This window comes from Augochlora pura, chromosome 4, assembly GCF_028453695.1.
Source record: "Augochlora pura isolate Apur16 chromosome 4, APUR_v2.2.1, whole genome shotgun sequence".
In the NCBI taxonomy this organism is placed as follows: domain Eukaryota; kingdom Metazoa; phylum Arthropoda; class Insecta; order Hymenoptera; family Halictidae; genus Augochlora; species Augochlora pura.
This window is the reverse complement of record NC_135775.1, coordinates 23098747-23119808: the sequence shown is the minus strand read 5'-3', so window position 1 is coordinate 23119808 and position 21062 is coordinate 23098747. Positions and strand designations below refer to the sequence as shown.

The following is a 21062-nucleotide window of genomic DNA, read 5'->3' as shown; positions in this document are numbered from 1 at the left end:
TTACTGTACTTAGTTCAGTTATTTCTTTGTTAAGCATTTTAATACTTTCCTTCTACACTTTTGTTCTTTCTCTTTTATTCTACTGTTATTTTTTCATTTACTTTTACTGTTACTGTTATTTTTCTTTCGCTGTTTTTTTTTAATTTCTTACTCATTATAACCATTACTCTAATTCCCTTTACGTGCTCCTAACTCTTTTATAATTATTAATAAATCTACCGAGCCAGGCGGAAACAACCAGTTTTACATTTCTGTTTATTTAAAGTCGCCGAAATGAAACAAAAAACTCTTTCTCTATCGTAATAAAAATGAGGGAGGTCTGAACAGATGCAGTCTTCTCATCAGTATACAGCAACCTGTTTAACTCCGAGTTACTTTCAGAACTCGGTAGGTTTAGCCAGTGTATCTCGAACGATTGCTTTAATATCGCAGCAATAAATTAATATTAATATTATCGCCGGTCCCATAGCTCACGCCATAAATCACAGCCACGGCCAAACTCGTCCGATGGGTAAAATTACGGGAACTTTTCATCGTTCTTTTTTCCAGCCGCTCCGAACACCTGCAATTCCGGTGGCATTAAGCTATGCGGCGACGCGCACCAGGTGTGCAATCGAATTGGTTAATCACGGGCGAAAGTCATCGATAGGAGGAGGCTTTTGGAACGGCTGGCTGGGTTTGCTCGGCCGTCGGTCGGGCGAGACGAAGAGCAGCAGCTGCGGGTCGGGGGGCCGTTTCATCCGCGCGGAAGTGCGCCGTTGTTCGGCGTCTGGCGGTCAGTGTTGCGCGTCTCCAACCGTATCCCATTGCGGCGGACGCGAGTTATTATTTCTAATTACGGTGAAGCAGAAAAATGGTAACGCGGCTTTTAGCGGGAGTTTGCGGCTCGTTGGAGAGAGCTCTATTTCCCGGCATTAGCGCGGCCGCCTGTACTCTCCGCGCGCCGAGGGGCAGTGCGCGGGGGGCGTCGGATATGGGTGGGAATGAGAGACGGCGGTGTCTCCTTCCCCCTTTTTTCCCCCCCGCGGAACAGCCGGTCTCGCGCGAGAAAAACGATCGACGAGATAATTTGCCCGTGGCGGGACGGCCGGGCGGGCGAAACGAGCTTAACGGAGCGGCTGTTGAGGTCGACGCGATCGCTCGAAAGCGATCCCCGCCGGTTGGCCAGACCGTGGACAGCAGGGGAAAAAGGTTTCGAGAGGAATCGATTCGACAGAGAAAAAGGGAGAGAGAGAGAGAGAGAGTCGGGCGCGGGCGTTAACGATTTGACGCGGTGCCACCAATCGTTTTATCGACGAATTAAGCCGAATTAAGGCTGCCCCCGGCGGGACGACTATGCGCGATTTCACGCCGCCTCTCTCTCTCTATCTCTCTCTCTCTCTCTCTTTCTCTTTGTTTCCCTCTCTCTCTCTTTTTCTCTCATCGACCACCCACTCGCACGCCACCCCCTTGCCAGCGGTCCCGCCGCACTCCATTGAATTTTCGAAAAATTGTTTTATCATCGTTTTCGCCGTTCGCGCGATATCTGTTGCACCGCGGCCGGCTTTAACCTGCACGACCCGTCCCGGAAAATTTGATATTCTCCTCCTGGCGGCTGCCTCGACGACGCCTCCACCTTTCGATTCCTATTTGCAACGTAGACGAGGCACCACGAAGCCAAGACACGACAGGGTAGAGACAATTCGCCCGATTCGCCGGCTAATCTAAAGTCTTCCTCGAGATGACTCGTTTAGGTGCTTCTTCGCGCCTCGAGCCGTGTACCTCAGCCTCGTCGTTCATTTTCGGTCGTTTAGTCTCTCCATTCTGATCTTAGTTTATTGATAGTTCTCTACAATTATTTATTTATTCATTGGATACGTACGGGGTGTTGGCTATTAGTTATACGAACATATAAAGAAAATAAAAAGGTTGGGTATAAGAAGGTAATTTTTATGATTTACTTGTTCATTTACTGAATATTTACGGGAAGTTATAAAATTACAGAGAAAAATGTGTAGGTTAGATACAATAAAATATAAATCTCTGCAGTTCATAATATCGTCGCGATATTAAATATCACGCTTTAAATTCTCTTTGAAACAGTGCGAAGAAAATGAAATAGTAAAAATGCTTAAACTGGCTAAAATAATAAAGTATATCTTATCGTTTACATCTCCGTAAAAAGGTGTTAATCCGCAAACTGTCCCTCCCCTGGGAAAATCGTAGAATCCCCCGCGTCCGTTATCAATCGCATCCTTCGAACATCTCCGCGACGGACTTTGAAATTCGCCAGGCCGTGGACGCGCGTACCGCGGCGCGAAAAATCCCCGATTAATTCGAGCCAGCTAGCGCGACGTACGAAATTCGAGGAAAATCATTGGAACCCGGAAACGGAAAAGAGAACGCGGCGGCAATCCGCCCCCCCCCCCCCCCCCCTCGATCTGCCGGAGTAATGTAAACTCTTCTCCCGTCTCTCTATTTGTTTCGGTCGGTCGCCAGGCCCGCGGCTCCTCGTTCCCTCGGAAACACAAAACCGGAAATAATTCGCCGGACTTATTCGCGGACGTTTTGCCCTTTTTCTCGAGACGTTCGAGCTTCGGCTCCCCCGGACGACAAACGTTGGTGGGTCGCCGGGCGTCGAGACAGCCCGAGACACAGAGTGGAGCCGACGAATTAATTGGAAATGCGGCGCGTACGTTGCAGGAGGAGAGGAGGAGAGGAGGAGGAACGGCGGCGGCGGCGGTGCCACGGGAAAATACGAGGGTGGCCGCGATTTAACGAGTTACGGTACGAATTCGCGGGACGAAATTGCCCCGGTAATATCTCGGGAAACCCTCGTCGACCGGAACACACGGGTCCGAACCGCACGAAAAATCGAAGCGAGGAGGAGGGGGGACGGGACGGACGGCAAGCGCGCGTGTCACCTGTCGAGATTCGGTCGGAGTTATCGCGACGGGACCGCGACGCGGCGATAATTCTCGCCGGAGCGTAGCCCGAACCCGTCGAGAGGCCGTTTCCCGTCCCTTTATCGCGCGGACGAGTTTGCTCGTCGCTGGTATGCCCCTACGGCGATGAAACCGTTCCTCCGGAACCCCGACCCGGCTCCTATTTCTCCCGCCGGAGGGGCGGCGGCATAATTCATCGATCGGCGGCCGCGATCTCCGGAGAACCTAAGCTCCCTTCGTAACCGTAAACAAGATTCTTCCCGCGGAATTGTTTTACGGTTTTCGGGGCGCAACGAATAATGGCCCATAACGGCGGACAGCTTCAACATAGTGGATCTTTTCGCGAAATAAAATTTTCCGTGTGTGATTTACGGGGGGGTGGCGGCGGCGGGCCGGGGCAAATAAAAATTTATTTTCTCGGCCGTTTCGTTTTAGTACGTCGAAGTGCAAAGAACGGTGAACTTAATCGTCGACGATTTCCGCCCTGTTGCCCGGCTCGCCTGATACACGAAAATGCGCTCGAAAAGACCGGTGTGATTATTTACGGACGGCGATCGCGGACTGAAATTTTCGCGATACGGTTTCCGCCGCGAACGTGTTAATTAATTATCGCCGATACCGCGGGAACGACGATCTGCGGTACCGCGCGGGTAACGCGAAGGAACGACCGATTAATACCGGCCGCGTTCGGTTCCCTGAAATTCGCCGGGATCATGCCGCGGCGTGTCTGTTGACTTACGGACAGCCGCTGTTTCGGATCGCGAGAAATTTCGCATTGACGAATCGATGGCAGAAAATTCGCGGCGTTCTCTCGTCGCTCGTTTTCCGGGCGGTCTCTCTGTTCCTCTCGTTTCCTTTTTTAGCATGCTTGCTCTCGGCCTCTCTCTTTCTCTCTCTCTCTCTCTCTCTCTCTCTCTCTCTCCCTCTCTCTATCCCTCTGCCCGGTTACCTGTATGTACGCGGAAAATTAGAGGATCCGAGCGACGAGGAACTGGCCGGGGAACTCGATTTACATACCTCGACGGGCCTGGATCGCGTCGGATCAAGTTAGCAGGGGCGACGAGTGAACTTAATTAAGCGGGTGCGCGAATCCTGGTTCGCGGCGTACACGTGCCATACACTTCGTTAAATTTTATTCGTCGTAATTGTGGCGCTGCCTCTCGCTCGCGTTGCCCTGGCCCTCCCCTGCCGACGACGACTATCGTCGCCTAGCGTCGCGGTTAGCTCGGTACGGTTCGGTTCGGGTTCGGTTCAGTTCGGTTCGGCTCGAACCTCTAAACGCCCCTCGAACCGTGTCGAGCTGTGGGCGTCGGGCGTCGAGCGTCGAAGCGTCGCGACGCTCGCCGTTCCCCAGCCTTCTCTTTAATTACATCCTCCTCCGGAGCTTAAGGCCACCCGCGCGCGCGCGCGCGCGCGCTCGGCCAACCGACGGCTCTCCAACGGGTCCAGCACACCGGAAGTCGTCGCGCGGCGAGAGAGCTGCTGCTGCTGCTGCCTTTCCAAATCGCTCGTAAACGCGCGACCGGGGACGGCGGAGCCGAGCGGAAAGGAGCCGGCCGCACCGCCGCCGCGCCGCGCCGCACAGAAAGATACACCTCTCTCGCAAGCGGATCTTTTAACCGTCGCCCCCTCGTTAGTCGAACGTTAATGAGAAATCTCTTCGTTACCCGACATTCGAGCCGCCCGTCAGCCCGCGCTCCGCCTGTCGAGCTATTCGTACATGATCGCGTACCACGTCCGACATGTTTGCGGCATGTTTCCCCCGTAACCCGTTCACCCCCCGTCACCGCCGTCGTACCTTACCGTCAGCGGAATTTTCTTTATCTCTCTCTCTCTCTCCCTCTCTTCCGGATTTAATCATTAAATTCTAATTAGCATTATCCGTATTATTTCCGCGGAACGAATTAACGGTCACGTTAGATCGACCATTTTAACGAGGCTTCGTTCAACAGAATTAATAATGCGTGCACGGTTTCGCGGGCGATCTAAAAAAGAAACTTACCATTTTGCCGCTCAATTAACGGAGTAATGAAATACTTCCTGTGTTTCGGGTTTTGATATTCGGTAATGGTATACCATTAATTACAATAATATCTGTTAAGCGAGGTAGAAACCCTTTAGTCGGCGCCGGTTATTTATTTGTTCACGGCCGCCGGTACCCTTCTGTTCGTTTTAAATGGGTTAACGAATCTGCAAAAGTGGCATTGTTGGGAGAAAGTATCGAACGCAGAATGGCATAGTTATAGTTGATATAGAGTTATTTAATGTAGAATTATTTAATATGGAATTATCTAATATAGAACTATCTAATATAGAATTATTTAATATAGAGAATATTTAATAAAGAAAAGAACGTTTTAAAGTGAAGGAGCACATCGTCGCCTCGTCGTCATGCACAAGCGTGGCATAATGAAACACTTGCCTCAATTTAGAAACAATCTGCTAAGTGTGCACCATTACGCAGATCATCTCAAACGCATTTGTAAATTATCAAGATGTTTATTACATTATGTGTGCGTAAAATTTTGATACCTTCTCAGACAGTGAATCTTTTTAATTGTGTTATGTGTTCGAAAGAATCCCCATTCATGATCTTAAAAATCTCATGCTTGTTATCGAAACCTTGTTGTCAGTTTGGAAAATATAAAATGTTTCTTTAAAAGTTGAACATTTTCCTAACTTACCAGAAAGCGTGTCAATATAAATAGCTTGAAGTCATCGGTATATAGGATGAAACAAATACGCTAACGAAAATACACAGCTCTGTCATTAACAAAGAGCACGAACTATAGCGGTCCGAGATGGTAGCCCCGAGGCACCCTAGATTCAACAATAATAGAGCCGCGGCGGCTGGTTATTAAATTTCACAATTCGAGTCCTATTTCCTTTATGCAAATGAAGCAAATCCTTGTTGGTACAATAAAAAAAAAAAATAGGAAGAACGCGGATGTCGCGTACGCATAAAGAAACTAACATCGCATGGGGTTACGTGCCTCGCGGGTGTCGTCGCGACGAGGCGCGGCGTTTTCCCCGATGCAGTGTTTCGCGAGCTATTTTTGCCGGTGCGTCAAAGGCCGACGGCAGGAACAAATGATTATTATCGAGAGCGGAATAATAATAACAATAACAAGAATAGTAATCGTAATTACAGGTTTATTACTAACGGTGTGGGCGTGTCCTTCGGTAAACAAGGGAATGCATTTGCATAGATTGTTCGCGAGGCGATAGAATCGGCGGGGCGGAGAGGGCTGGTCGATTCCGGTTGGAAAAGTTCGCGGCGCGCGGGACCCCCGGCCTCCCTCTCACTCTCTCTCTCTCTCCGCTAGGGTTTGTAAAATTCATTTGGACGACGGCGGCGGGCTCGTTGTCGGTGAAATCTGCTTACGGAAAAAAATTGCTCCGATACACGCGCGTTCCCGTGATTACAGTAATTAGAATCGGCGGGTAATGAACGGACGCGTTAACCGAGTTCTCTATTGAATCGCGCGGGGTCCCGCGCGGTCGTCGCCGCGATCGGATAGATATTTCGATTCGATTCAAATGCGCTTCGAAAACGAAGCCTCGCGTCGACGAAACGAATTCATGCGGCCGGCACCAACTTAGTTTCCGTGTGAAAGAGAACGAGGCAGCGAGCAGAGTTAGAGAGAGAGAGAGAGAGAGAGAGCGAGAGACAGGGGAAGAGAGGCCGCCGACCCGAGGGATGGATGGCGCATCCTGTATAATTTGTTACGGAACGAGACATCCTGGAATGGAAATGCTTTTTATCTCGAGAAAGGGGGATACGATCGCTCGATAGGAAACTGTGTCACCGTGTCTCCGCGCCGTGTGTTTCCACGGCTAAAACGGTAACCTTCGCGAACGATCGCGGCACCGAGCCGTTTCCTTCCTCGACCTATCGTTCTTGCGCGGCTTCGATCGCCCCGCGTCTTCGTGGCTTTTTATAGAGACAGTCGGGAATATCCTTCGCGACCAACGCCATCCGGTCGATCCGGAAACCGGAACACCGTTCGCCCGATGTATTTTCTACCCGCCCCCCTCGTCCTCTCCTCGAGCTCGATACGCTCCAGAAAATGGCCGGGTCATTCTTGATCCGTGGAACCGGGGCCAGGTGATTCTACGCGGGAAACCGGGTCGAAAATCTGCAGTAAGATTTTCCGATCCGAGGCCTCGTTTTCGAGGAAATCGACGGGGAAAGTTGCGCGCGCGAGTTCAGTAGATAAGGACAGCCATGGCCGGACAATCTGGAACTTTTCGAGCCCGTTTATTCGGGAACGAAGCGTCGCATCGGAAAATGTTACTCCACATTCCCTGTTCAGTTTTCTGCGAAAAATCTGCTCGATGCATTTTTATCACGCTAGCAATAAATTTTTTATAAACCTTTTAACTATTTAAGCCAATCACGCAGAACCTGTCTTTATTATTAATTGATTAACCCTTGTAATATCGTGTCGGACTCGTCACGAAGATTGGGAACAAGATCTATTAAACATGCATTCGCATTTTTTAAAGCGAAGTTAAATTCACCTACAATTAATATTTAAACATTGAAACAAGGATTGTCATATAATGAATATATATTTTATATCCGACACAAAAATCTCTCAGTAACAAATACAAACTCGATAGAAAAAGCGATCTCGATAACGCGAAGTGTATAACAAGATCATACTTAAACCACGCGAACAAATTGTAAAACTCAAACGGATCATTAAAATTATCGACACCTAGACGGATACGATATCAGAAGTTAAATCGGTCAATAAAGCGTTCCATAAACCTCTCCTAGGAGAATCGAGCGGCGACCGAGAACCACCGATGATACACTTAAAGCGAAGCTCGATAAAACAGCGGCTCATTAATTACACCTAATTACCGTCGCGAGCCGTAATTCTTTTCCGCGCGGCGAGTATTCCCCGCGCCGTATCTTCTGGCAACTTCCACGGTCGATCTCTCGGCGTTTAAGATGTGGGTCACGGCTGACCCGCAGCCGGCACCGCTCCGGCCAAATTGTGCCGGCACGCCGTCGATTGTATCGCGATCCGGGGCGGATATTTCGCTCGGGTCGGCCATTGAAAATCACTAACACGCGAACGCGTTCGAAAACGGTGCGGTGGCGATTGCAACGCGAATATTTAATGCAACATCAATTACTCGTATTCGGTCGGTAAATTGGCACTACATCGACTCCCGGTCGTGCATTCAAAGGCGAGGAGACGCACGATGGAAAGAGAGAGGTTTGGCGAGAGGGGGAGAGGAAGGAGGGCGAGAGGGTGGCAGCGGAATGACCGTTGCACCGGTCGACAGTTCGCTACCGCTAATTGCGTATTTTCGGGACAACGGAGGGTAAAAATAATCGAGGTATCGGCCGCGCGGCGAAGAGGGGTGTGAGAGGGGGGGGGGGGCGGCGGGCAGGGGATGGTGTTTGCCGGGGCGGCACGGGGGGTGGATCGAGAGTCCGCGTCGAATCGCGTCGCGCCGCGGCAGAGTCGATGCCCTTCCGAAGAGCGAAAAGGCGCGGACAATTTTTCCGTTTTCCGATTTGTCCGATCACGCGGAAACGGTTTATTGGCCGGCAACTCGTTCGAATGGAAAGAAACGAGCTGAATTACGGAAGCGATAAAAGGGGTAACGGTAGCCGGGGGTGGGGGGCGCCGCCCGTTGCATCGAGGGATCCGCTGGCTCGGCCAGAAATCGAGGATATAAAATATGGTAATGCGACGGATTCTTTTAACGAAAACGGGCGTCTCTTTCCACCGTAATTAACGAGTCGAGAGAGCCTGCGAATAGGTGTCGCGACGCGACCGGGCGAGCAGAGCCGAGGCTCAAGCTCGACGGAGATGCACGGCGCCCGGACAATTAACGGCAACCGGGAATGAAATCGCTCGGCTCCGCTAGCCGATGCAATCGTCGCGTTTCTACGGAGACGATTCCCGAGCGTATACGCGCATCGATACACCGACGCCCGCGCGCTCTCTCTCTCTCCCACACCTGTGCGCACCGGTGTGCAGGACCATCGCTGCCGCCGTTCCTGATCAATGGAAGACGATAATATTATTCCGTAACGACGTAATACTTTTAAAAACGGCGGCACGATCTCGACGTACACTTGAACTCCCCCCCGTTTCTCTTTGTGCCAATCCCAGGGCCCCTTTGTGGACGGTGTTTCTTTATTCAACAACGCTTTGTCTGCCGGCTTCATAGAGCAATGTGTACCGGCAAAGGGTAATCGTTTCGCTTCGGGAAATTAAAGAATGAAGCAAGTACAATTAGAGTAAGGCTTAAAACTGCTTTATTATGCGACACAGTTTCGAGGGAAACCGTTAACCGTCATCGACGACGATAAAATCGTTCGCTGTAACCCGCCGAAAATACTACGATAACGTCGAAATTAATTCTTCAAATTTAATTTCTCCTGTCGTAAGCGCGAGTTATAAATACGACTTGCAACGAGGTCTTTGCGGTGACGCTGTCCCATAAATGTATCGTCCTCTTTTGTGACGGAAGCTTCTAAAAACGACATTTTACCGCGACTGGAAAATTTACGTAATAAACGTAGAATATTTGCGAAAACGGTTATAGTCACGGTACCAGGCCCGGTCTTATTCTGGTAGTTGCATCGGATGACCAAATATTTTTCCTGTTTGTTAATGGACGGTCCGTTATTTTCGGTATGGATATACGTGTGCTACGTGCGCGTTTTCTCTCTCTCTCTCTCTCGGTGCTCCCCGCAGCGCGAGATCCGAAGAGGATCCTGCCAATGGCTGTTAGCGGAGAGGGGTGGTCGGAGAGGGTCGTGGAGGATCGAAGGCACGCGACGGAACGAGACAGCGGTCAATCGTTACCGGGGGAAGAGGAGAAGAAGAAACTGCTCGTTCGCTCGCACGGCCTTGCCTCCGAGCCACTGCGGACGTTTCGTTTCCGGCACGGGGAAGGTCCAGACAGAGAACGGTGGTAGTGGTAACGGCAGCGGCGGTAATGGTAGCGGGAGAATCGATGTTGGAAAGCGCTGAAATCGCACTATGTCGAGAAGCTTTCGAGGAACGCGGACGCGGGACAGTCGAGATTGGCACGCGGAGAAAGGGAGAGTGTCGCCAGGAGGAAAGAAACGTCAAAGCGGGTGAGAGACGTCGAAAGAAAGAATGAGAAAAGGAGAGAGGAGGGGGGAGGGTGAGAAAAGGAGAGAAAAAGAGAGTCGTGTCAGAAATAAGTTATTAGCCCCGATGTGTCGTGCGTGAACGGCGCGGCGATAAACAGCAGGGCAAAGGGGCGAGTGAAAATAATTAGAAGACCGCGAGCATTATTCCCGGCTAGCTGGGAGAGCCAGCTGTCGGGGACGTCGGCATCGGGGACGGCAGGCGGGGTGGACGGTCAATTAGGATGCGGCTGGGAAATAATGATCCGTCGGGAAAGCATGCTTCCCGATTCCCAGTCGATCCGGCGAGGCCGGGCGCTCTCTGCCGTCGACTGTGCATTTGTCAAAGGAGAATTCAGCTCGTATCAATGAAAGTGGAAAAGACGGTGCGCAGATTCCACGGCAAAAAGATCAAAACCGGCGTAGGAACGGAGGGGGCGGGCGAAGAAGACGAAGAAGAAGCAGGAAAGTTGGAAAGATAGCGGTGTCGTACGCGCGACAGGCGAGCACGAAGAGACAAGGAGATAGAGATAGCGGTGCGGTGGGGGAGGGGTTGCGCGGCGAGCGGAGGGCCAGGAAAAATGATGAGCCAGAAATAATTAGCGGGGTTGCAGAGCGCGGTCGGCCGAACGCAGATGTGCCAAGTCCGTATGAAAAATTAATGACATCCCGTTCTCGGCGTTTCCCTCCTTCGCCCCGGCTGCTTTTACTTCCCCCCCACCGTCGGAGCTCCGAGTTTATTCCCTCTTCGATTCTTTTTTTTTTCTCTTCTTTTCCTTCTCCCCGGCCTTCTCGCTCTTTCTCTCCTCCTCCTCCACCTCTACCTTTTCTCTCTCCGCCTTCTACTCCCCCACTCCATCGTGGTGGTCTTTTTTTCGTTCCTTTTTACTTAAGCCCGGTTTCCCTTTATTGCCAACCCTCTTTCGACGATCTCGCGTGTCTCGACGAAATTTAGCCGCGCCACGATCCCCGATAGGCTCTATAATTATCCCGTTTTATCTTCATCAGGTGGGGTGGCTCTGGGGGAGAACGACTCGCGACCGAGCAAGCGATATAACCGCCGAACGAGCCGACGCCAACCAACGAACAGAAACGCTTGGTGCTCCGGCCACGAGTGCGTTTTCGATTCGAATCCGGCACACACGCTTTCCCTCTCGCCCTCGGCCCCCCTATTTATGCCATGCTCGCCGACACTAAAGCAGACCGCGATCGCTTCTTTTCTCTCTTCTCACTCCCTCTCTTTCTCTCTCTCTCTCTCTCTCTCTCTCTCTCTCACTCTTTACTTCTCTCGCTTTCTCGTTCCCTCTTCTCCGCAATACGCCACCCTCGCCGCCCGCTGCGTCCGATCGTTCGTTTCTCTATCCTTCCGGTAACAGAGCCGCCAGTGGCCGCGCGCGCCATCCGCGTCCATAAATCCATTCTTCTTTTTAATTTGTCTTCGTTACGCGCGTCAATCATTTCCCGTTTGCTCTGGTCCCCCCCGGTCTGTCGTCGTCTAGCCGCGCCACGACACCGACACCGAACCGTCCCCGCCGTGCTTTTCACCGTCGTTTTTCACGGTTTCCCGGCTTTTCGCGTCCGCCGTGTGCCGATCGATAAATTGCACACGCAACACCGATCCGTCGCCCCGCTCGTTTCGTAACGAACTTCGCCGAGGAAACGAGCGATCGGCAACGGCGAATTGCGTAACGGCCCCGGTCCGGCGCAACCCCTTCGACGAGATCACAAAGGTGCGACGCCGCGTCCGTCCTGTTTTCCTTCCTTCTTGTCCGCTGCAGGCGCTAATGAGTCGATCGATCGGATGGATCGCCATTGAGATCCTAACATGGAGCTTTCGCCTGCCAGGCGATCGCTTTAACCCTTTGCAGTAGATTTATCTTTACAGTAGCAATGATGGAATGATTTTCGGTTCTAATAATTTGTTAGGGGGAGAGTACAAATTGGTTTTTATGGTATGCACACGTTTAGTTAAGTGCTTGGATGTTAGTGACAAATTGACAGAATTTGATTTTGATTTTAAAAAGTGGCATAATATTTATATTTGTTAGAAATCGCCAATCATGAAGCAGACTCGTCGAAGTACACCAAACAGTTAACATTAAACTACCGAGGTCTAAAATTGACTAACAAGTATCGCCTTATAAAAATTACAAGATTGAGTCTACTTAAGTATTGCATTATTTTTATAATAATGCCAACCCGGATAAAGAAATTTTTAATAGCAGCAACTCTAATTATAAAATCACAAGTGTAATTCTTACACTTTGGAATCTTCAATTTGGCTTTGGTCGCTAAACGACCCAGCTTCGGTCTTTCGAAAGTCACGCCATCATCTATCCTAGTATCCTATTGCATACTCTATCCTAGTCGACCGACTGCATACCCTATCCTAGTTCTTATAAAAATACCACGCGGAAAATATGTCGGCTCCGTAGACTTTTAATCGGAAACGCCCCGTCACCTTGATAACCGTCCCGCGAATCCCGTGTAATCAGCGCCTCGGAGCATCGAGATTGCCCCCCAGGGCGACGCAAATGACACTAGAATACCCTCCATCTTCGAAGTTTGACGTCCGTGACGCACCACCATCTGTCTTGCTTTCGATTTCGATCGAGCCTGGGCTCCGGAGGGCAGCCGAGCGTGTGCCCTTGCCCGACCTAGACTCGGTGCCCTAAAACTCCGTTCGCTCCTAGATCAGAGCTTCAGCAGCAGAGCTCCAAGCATACGACATTATTTCTCTATGTAAAATCCTTAACGGAGGGGCTCTTTATTCTTCTACATTATTGGAGAAGTTTCACTCGGACGTTATAATATTTCATCGCGGATCTAAAGAATATTTCCATATACAGAAACATGGAACGATTTATGGACATCGTTCCGGGCTCAATACTGTTTTCTATATATTTAAATACTATGCACATGTCCATTGAGAACTCTTTAAATTTTTCAGCATTACTTTATAGAATTATTGTGAGTTATTATTGTAAGTGGTATTATTATTAATATTATCATTATTTTAGTCTGTAGAGATTTATTATATTAATTTAAAGAACTGCGTTTGCCTTACTACATTTAATCTTTGTATCGTCTCATTTTTTTGTGATTATATAATCAATGGGTAGCTTCTCGTATATATTCGATAAATAAGTGAATAAATGAATAAACAATTGAATAAATCATGGAAGAAGCCGTGGGATTCTCGGTTCCATCTGTTCGGCAGAGATAGAAGACCGCATAGATCACACGCAGCGAGCTCCGCGCAGCGATATACCCGCGCCCCAGAGGGCATTTTTAATCGAAATCATACATCGAAGAATTTGCCTCCGCGAAGTACAATGATTCTCCGCGCTTCTCTTTTTACAGCGGAGTACATATTCCGCGCCGTGGCAGTGGCCCCGGAGCACTCCGCAGTGGCCCCAGGGGCAACGTTTCGCTGGGAACGAAGCCGGAGACACAAGAAGACACTCTCTCGATCTTCCGGAATTCGACGGGATCGCGATTCGCCGGAGCGACCCGACACCCCGAATCACTCTCGGCCACGGTGCTGCGGGGCGAAGGTCGCGGGGTCACGCCGCGCGCGGTCGCGACCCACGAAAATCAAAATTATAGGTTTCCCACGTCCGCGGCGCGGCCTTCGTTCAACGTTGATGTATGCACGATTGTCGAGCGCGGCCGCAAATGGAGCGGCGAACAAATATTTACAGTTAATATTATCCCGTTATAAAAGCGGCCGGCCGTTCCGGGGTCCTGATCGGCGCGGCGCGGCGCGCGTTCTAACGCGCGATATTGATAAACGAGAGAGAGAGAGAGAGAGAGAACCGTCGCGCGTCTGCCCGGCATAATACCGATAATTTATGAACGAGACCGGCCGACCGAGTTTCTCCTCGTCTCCCGCAATTAACTCGTCACTTCCCGCGCCCCTCTCGCGCCGCCGCCCGATTCCGCGCGCGCGGACCTTCTTTGTCGCGCTCCCGCGGCCCGCGCTTTCCGATATATCCGGTCTAGACGCAGCTTTTACTTATTCACGGTAATCGGCTCTTCCCCCCACCCCACACCCACCCACGACTCGTCGTCGTCGTCTTACCTGCGGGGCTGGTTTATCGTCTGAAATTTTCAGACCCAACACGACCGTGCCCGCGCGCGCAGTTTTTCCACGATCGCGCACGCGATCCGCAGCACACCCACCCCATTCCATCCCCCTGTACTTAACCGCGCGCGAAACGCCGCTCTAAAAATCAAATACAAGGCTCGCCCCCGCTCCGCCGAACTTCCGAGAAACTTGCGAGTAAATTCAATTTCATTATTTAGCGGGAACCTTGCCCGCTCGTGCTCCCGCAGACGTTCCGCGTGGCCGCGGGATCTTCTGCTCTTTCAGACACAGAGGCTGTGTGGCAAAGGATTCCTATTAATCTGACCGCAGAGCTCGCCGCGGATCGACGATGCGATCCTGGGAGCCGGAACTGTTCCTCGAAGCGAGGCAGATCGCGAATGAAACTTTAAGTGGAGATTGGTGTCTCGTGATCAACGGCCCGACGACGATGACCAAATTTTAACGGCGGAGGTAGAAGGGTTAGAGTTATGTTTTGTTGACAGGATCGTCGGCGGTGGTGTAGATATTTTATTTATACCATCATTTTAGGATGCTCGTAATTTAATATTCCGGGACCTTTGTTAAGATTTTTATTGGTTCGATCAAATCGTCTTCTTTTAAGATTTTCAAGTATGGACCCGATTAACAGAATCATATCATTAGCAATTTTTTATATTTAATTCTAAAAGTCATGATCCATTCCTTCTAGCTCTGTACTTTTTCCTCTTTATGATTTTATAACTAGCGAGTAATTTTCCATACGTAAAATATTAGTAAGTAAGTGAAATATAGTAACATAAAGTATAGTAACATAAAACATAGTAAATAAAATACGTATTTTGAGATAAATCGTAGAAGAAATATTTTTATTACAAGATGTAAAATTGCCATTTCCTTGCAACGTGTATACACGTCGTACGCAGCTAACAGGTTAATAAATGGATGAATAAGTTATTTCTATGCAGGCTGTTGAGATGTTGGATCTAATAGACCATGACGCTAGTTGGCGATGAACTTGGCAATGTGGCCCCATGTGTCTTTGGCCTAGTTTTCGGATATAAGTTGACTGTGGTTGATGCGCGGTGTCACGAAGCCAAGTCGCTCCTTATACATAACGTAAAGATTAGATAAAATAAGTGTATCTTTATCACGTAAAGTGTTCATTTAGATATTAGCTTCTAGTAGTATAAAGTGCATCAGAAATTAATTGATTTTATCTTTCAGGAAAAAGCTCAAGTTACTATACTATGTAACAACGAATCTGCCGCGTTGAAATGATAGACATATTATCATTATTATTATTATTACCATTATCGTTGCTATTATTATTATATTATTACTATTATTACTACAGTTATCATGATTAAAAGGTCGACATCCAACGCCGTCGCGATGCTTGTTCCAACGTCCGAGCTCGTCGCGCAGCAACTCGACGCCGTCTCGCCCGACACTTTTATGACGTCCTCGAAATCCACAATTTACCGAAAAGCGATCCCGCGGGTGCCGCCCGGCTCTCAAGGCTGTCGCGGAAATCGTATCGCGAGAAATCGATTGAATTTCGGGGACGCGGGGGATCGATCGGTGGTGTGTTACGGTGTTTCGGGGTCGGGCGTCGCGCGGCCGGCCGCGAGATTTTTATACGGCTCCGCCGGCAACGATTCCACGCCGGCGTTCGCTTCCTCGCTCCGCGGCCGCGCTTCTTTTTCTCGCTTTTCGCTCTCGCGCGAGCCCGCCCGGAGAGCCCGCGCACCGGAACGTCATAAATTCCGGCCATCCTACTACCGGGCTCTCTTACTCGCCTACCCTCTTCCTGTGTTCCCCGTTCCCTCCCCCCTCCGTCCTTCCTTCCCCCTGTTCACTCGGTCGGCGAACTCCCCCGCCGCGCGCGCGAACCTTCCCGGACACTCGGGGACTCCTCCGGCGGCGGTCCCTCTCTACTTTTTGCGAGAGGGGCTCGCAGCGTCGGCGTGTCGGCTCCCCTCGGAAAAGCCGCGATAACGCGGAAGAAACGGCGGAACGTAATTAGAAAGAGTGCCATTTTTAAACCGTTCCGCCGCCGGCGCCCCGCGCGCGCGAGGCATCCGAAACGGTAGTCAGCATTCGCGGCGGCGACCGCTCCCTCCCGCGGACGCTCTATCCGCGGAGAGCAGATTATTCGGGGGAGGGCGAAAGGGTGAGGGAAAGAGAGCGAGAGAGAATGAGAGCAGTCGCCGCTGTGGTATCGGAAGAGCGCGGATCAGGCAAATAGCCATTTTCAAATTAGACGAAACGCCGTCCGAAAAAAGTCCATCCCGCGCGAAACTTTCGAGAAAGAGAGCGAGAGAGAGCTGAAGAGGGGAGGGCAGAGAAAGAGGGGGAGAAGGAGAGAGTGCTCTCCCGGTAAATTGGTCGCCGCGTCGCTCGTTCGAGCGGCTCGGGAAACGCAATTCCGAGCGACGGATGAAAAACGTATCCGAAAACGCTCGGACCGGTCGGGGCCCGGCCCGGCCCGGCCGCGATAGAGATCGCGGATCCGATTCGAGATCGCGTAAATCGACACTCACCCTCTTGCCTGAGAAGCACGGCGAACAGGAGCAGCGCGAGATCCATCCTCGGGCTATGCTCGCGCTAGCTTGCACGCCGAACGGACGATCCCCGAGACACCCCTCGCTCGTTCTTCCTCGGTCGCCTGTGTCCCACGGTTTCGTCCCTCGCGGTTTTCGCAGGCACACCCGAGAGGGGGCCCCCCGGAACACCACGCGAACAGTCCTCTCCCTTGCTCGGTTATCCTTGGTCGCACCTCCTTCGGTCAGCTTCACCTGCGATCGACACCGCACGTTTTCCACACAATCACTGCCGAGATCCGCGTGCCACGGTGATGCTCCCGCGTCTGTCGGATCTCTATCTCTGCCGGCCTTTCCGCGGCAATTTGTTCTCCGCGGGTATAGCAATTTTTCCGGGAATCGACGGCAAGAGTAATTACGCAGCGCGAAGGTAAATCGAATCGAGTTCGCTGCGCTCCTCCGCTCACCTGCCGCGTCCCCTCGCCCCCTCTCTCCCTCTCTCTCTCTCTCTCTCTCTCTCTCTCTCTCTCTCTCTCTCTCTCTCGCCCGTCCCCCCACAGTTCTGCACCCAGCGTTCGCGGCGTTCGTAATTCAAGCTGGCGCCGAACTCGAGATCGTTTCGAAACCTCGTTCTTTTCAGAGAACGCGCCGCCGGGAATCGGGGATGAACGCGGCTCGCAAAAACGCGAGAAAGAGGAAAGGGGGTGGAGCGCGAAGGGGTGGTGCTGTGGAGAACGATGGGCGAGGAGGTGGTGGAGGAGGTGGAGGTTGCGATCCGACCCTAGGCAAGTATTACGAGCCCGGCTTTCCGTCGAGTGGGCTCGGATTGTTCGTCGGGTTTCGCTAGCGGAACGGTTTCGGGCGTTAAAAACGCTTTCCCCGGGCGCCGGAGGATTTCGAAGTTTCCGCGATTTTTGAGTAACGCCACGTCATCCGATCTCGCCGCGCGATAGCGGGGTCGCGCGGAGCGCCCGCGATAGTTTGGCACCGGGACAGACCCGCTGGGAGGACGGGTAATTCTCAGTCGAATCTCGTACAACGATCGCAGCGTCGACGAAAAATAAGATCCGAGGATATCTACGGGGGGCGAGAGAGAGAGAAACAGAGAGAGAGAGAGAGAGAGAGAGAGAGAGCCGGTCGCGTCTTCTCGCACTCCGGGCAGATTCGAGGAGATTCGAGTGGCGGACGAAGAGAGAAGTAAAGAAAGAAAGAGAGATTCGGTGTTGCTCTGGTGTACGCGTTGGCAGCGGCGTCCGATTCGTCGATCGCGGCCAGATTCTCTAAATTATTTCGCCCGATAATTACCCCCGGGAAATCGCCGGCCGACTGTACGACCCGCCGGCTAAACGACAGTCGGCGAAACTTTCGGAGAACGTGGCCGAGGAGAGCGTATTCTCTTTGGGACGGAGAGGAATCGTCTCGTCGGTGGCGAGAGAGGGACGGTGGACCTGTTCGGCTTTTGTTCGAGGCGGATGAACGTCAGGGAAAAAGAGCCGACGCCGAACACGCGAAAGAATGAGAAACAGCGGAGAGAGAGAGAGTGGTTACAGTAGACGGGAAGAGAGGAAAAGAGCTAAAGAGAGAGAGAGAGGGAGAAAGAGCGAGGAGGAATGGAGGAAGGAGGAAGGGAGAGAGAGAGAAACGAGGGTGAAAGGAATGCCGCGAGAGAAGAAAAGAGAAAAAGAAGCCAGCCGGCGTACGGAGGGTACGGCTTTTAAATGCAACTTGTTGCAATCTCGCCCAAAGCTCCGAGCTTCTTCGACTGGGAAACGCGCACGTGTGTGTCTTTCGTCGGGAGGAGCGTGCACGCGTGGCACGCGTGCCGCGCGCGTTCGCGCGAGCACAACCCGGATCGATCCGGTTTCCTCGTTTCCGATTCCGATTCGGCCCCCGTTCCTGTTGCGAGACAATCAACGCCGAAATCTCGCGGAAATATCGAGCCCGACTCCGGCGCGGATCGAGGTCGCCGAGCGCGCACGGCCCGCTCGAGATCCGTTCGGAAATCGATAGGCGGAGAGAGAGAGAAAGAGAGAGAGAGAGAGAGAGAGAGAGAGAGAGAGAGAGCCTGACGGTCCGCGTTCGCCGAACCTGGAACCGGAAGCGCGCAATGGCCACCGGGAGGACCAGCGGATGCCGAATTATTTAAACCGGACCAGCTTGCACAGCGCGCGACCGGCCCTTGTTTTTCTCTGTCCCGGGTCTCCCCGACACGTGCAAGGGAACAACCCGTCGGCCAGAGACACGCACGCGATACGATTTCTATCTCAGTCCTCTCCGCCGTGCACCCCCGTTTACCTTCGCCGACCGTATGACGCGAATGTGTATCGATTCGAGACTATTCCCTTTCGAATCCGCATCCGAAGAAGGGCGACGATTCGTCGACGAGCTGCCAGAGACGGGATTTTCGGCAGCCAAGTCAATCGCGCGCGGCCGGGCGTTCTCGCCGACTTTTCTCTATCTCTCTTCCTCCCTCTCTCTCCCTTCGTCGCACAGAATTTTCCCGAGAATTTTTCGCCGCGCGCGCGGAGATTTCACCGCCCCGGTCCGCTCCGTCCGCCGGCGATCATAAGCGGCGTTCGAAGTTCGATTCACTCCGTCGAGTCGCGCGTTCAATTATCTATTTACTGCACAGAGTCGAGGCGCGGACGCGCGAGCACTACGGCGAACACTCTCCGGGAATGGGATCGTGCGACTGGAAAGAAGTCTCCACGAATTATTGAGAACGCGAGAGGGGATCTTTTCCTCGGAGCAATTAAAAATCGAGTTTCAAAGTACCGCGTATCAAAAGGCGGCGGGGGTTGTTATTTATGCGAGACATTCGCCGTGAGAGAAACCCCCCCTCCCCCTTTGCAACAAGCCCGATGGAATCAAGTAAAATTTATCCTGGCGCCGCGCAGAAATCCCTGGGTAAAATTTACTGCATAAATATTCAATATTTCCTCAACGGGGAGAGGCAAATACTTGGGAGTATTCAGCGGGAGTGCGCCGCCACGGGCAAACCTGATTCAAAATTTAAGCCCGAAGAACCGATTGCCGCGACACGGAGGATTATGGTCCCGTTTCGAGCCGATCTATCCCGGAATCCCGAAACGGCCGCGGAAAGGGAAACCGAGACGTGTGATCGTGCCTCGAGGGATCGCGAGATCGAAGACGAAACAGTCGAAAGGCGTTGGAGAGAATTTCAAAATATTGCGACACGGAGATCGATGGTCCCGCTTCGAACGGATGCAGACGGGTCATCGTCGAAAGGGAAACCGATTGAAAAAAACTATACAAAACCTGAAGATCTCGTAGAAAAATAAATCAACGACGGATAAAACTGTTAAAAAATGTTGCGATGGCTCTTGGTCCAGTTTCGAAACGATCTATCCCAAGTTCCATGGGGATCGACGGGCGAAAACGACGGCGAAAAATCAGCGGAGGAGCGAGTTTGAAAAAGTTTGATGGCCGTCTAAGGATGCGGGATCGTCGACGTATCCTTACTGGAGGCGGTCGGTGGTCGCGTACGTTGTTTCGGAGCGGTGTTGAACGGCGTCGCGACGTGTCGCGTCGCGGCGCTGCCCGGCACGGCACAGCACGGCTCGGCACGGCGAGGAGCGTCTCCGAGTGAAAGTTCGCGTCGCGGATGGCCGATGCCGACTACGAAAGCTCGACGTCGCGCCAGTTTAGCTCCGTGTGCGCCGGTAGGTCGTGCACCTGGGCGCGTGCGCGTTGCGGCTCGGCCAGGTGCAAAACGCACGCGGCCGCCACTCGAACCTCGAGGTCTGACGCGCGACGAGTGCCGACCGCCACCGCCGTGATAGCCGATCTTCGGCTTTCGATGGTGCTGTTGCTGTTAGCTACTGCCATAAGTGCGATCCCTTGGAAGGAAATATAGTACCGCAACAGTTCCATAGAAATGCCGATACTTTTATTTTTATTAGCGAGACTTTTAAATCGCGTAAACGCTACGACGTCAGAGGTCGATTCCTTGTAGTTTTTTAAAATGCTCTCATTATTCTACTGCAATTTAAACCACTCTGTCTTAAATCAGACACTTGTAGCTGTCATTTAAGCCAAGTCTGATGAAAATAGCTTCGCGACGACATATCTAAAAATTCATTCGAACATTGCCTTTTGAATCATGTAAACCACACGATGGACGTCGATTTCTATTAATTTCTCAAGACGTTCTCGTCAGTCTACTGCAATTTAATCCACGATGTCTTAAAGTGGACTCTTTCGGCTTTCTTTTAAGCTAAGTCGCGTGAAAATTCATCGGAACTATCACTTTGAATTCGCGTAATTTCCCTCGTCTGTTCCTAGGTCGGAGGTCCGCGGACGGATTTAATACATCGATCTGCAAACCTCCTCGATACATCGGATCTCTCAGC

The 21062-nt window shown here is 51.6% G+C and overlaps 1 protein-coding gene across 2 annotated transcripts in view; it reads right to left on the bottom strand.

Moving 5' to 3' along the window:
- Positions 1-20315, bottom strand: part of LOC144468884 (uncharacterized) — a 72438-nt gene extending 52123 nt beyond the window's left edge. Inside the window, exons 1-2 of one of the 2 annotated variants that reach the window (XM_078178675.1) lie at positions 20173-20315; positions 16690-16944 (exon numbers count right to left, since the gene is read on the bottom strand). In XM_078178675.1, the coding sequence (XP_078034801.1) occupies positions 16690-16735 (46 nt within the window). In that variant the 5' untranslated portion in view covers positions 16736-16944; positions 20173-20315. The remainder of the gene's footprint in view (positions 1-16689; positions 16945-20172) is intronic. The other variant, XM_078178676.1, reaches the window with a different exon arrangement.
- Positions 20316-21062: the final 747 nt, after the last annotated feature.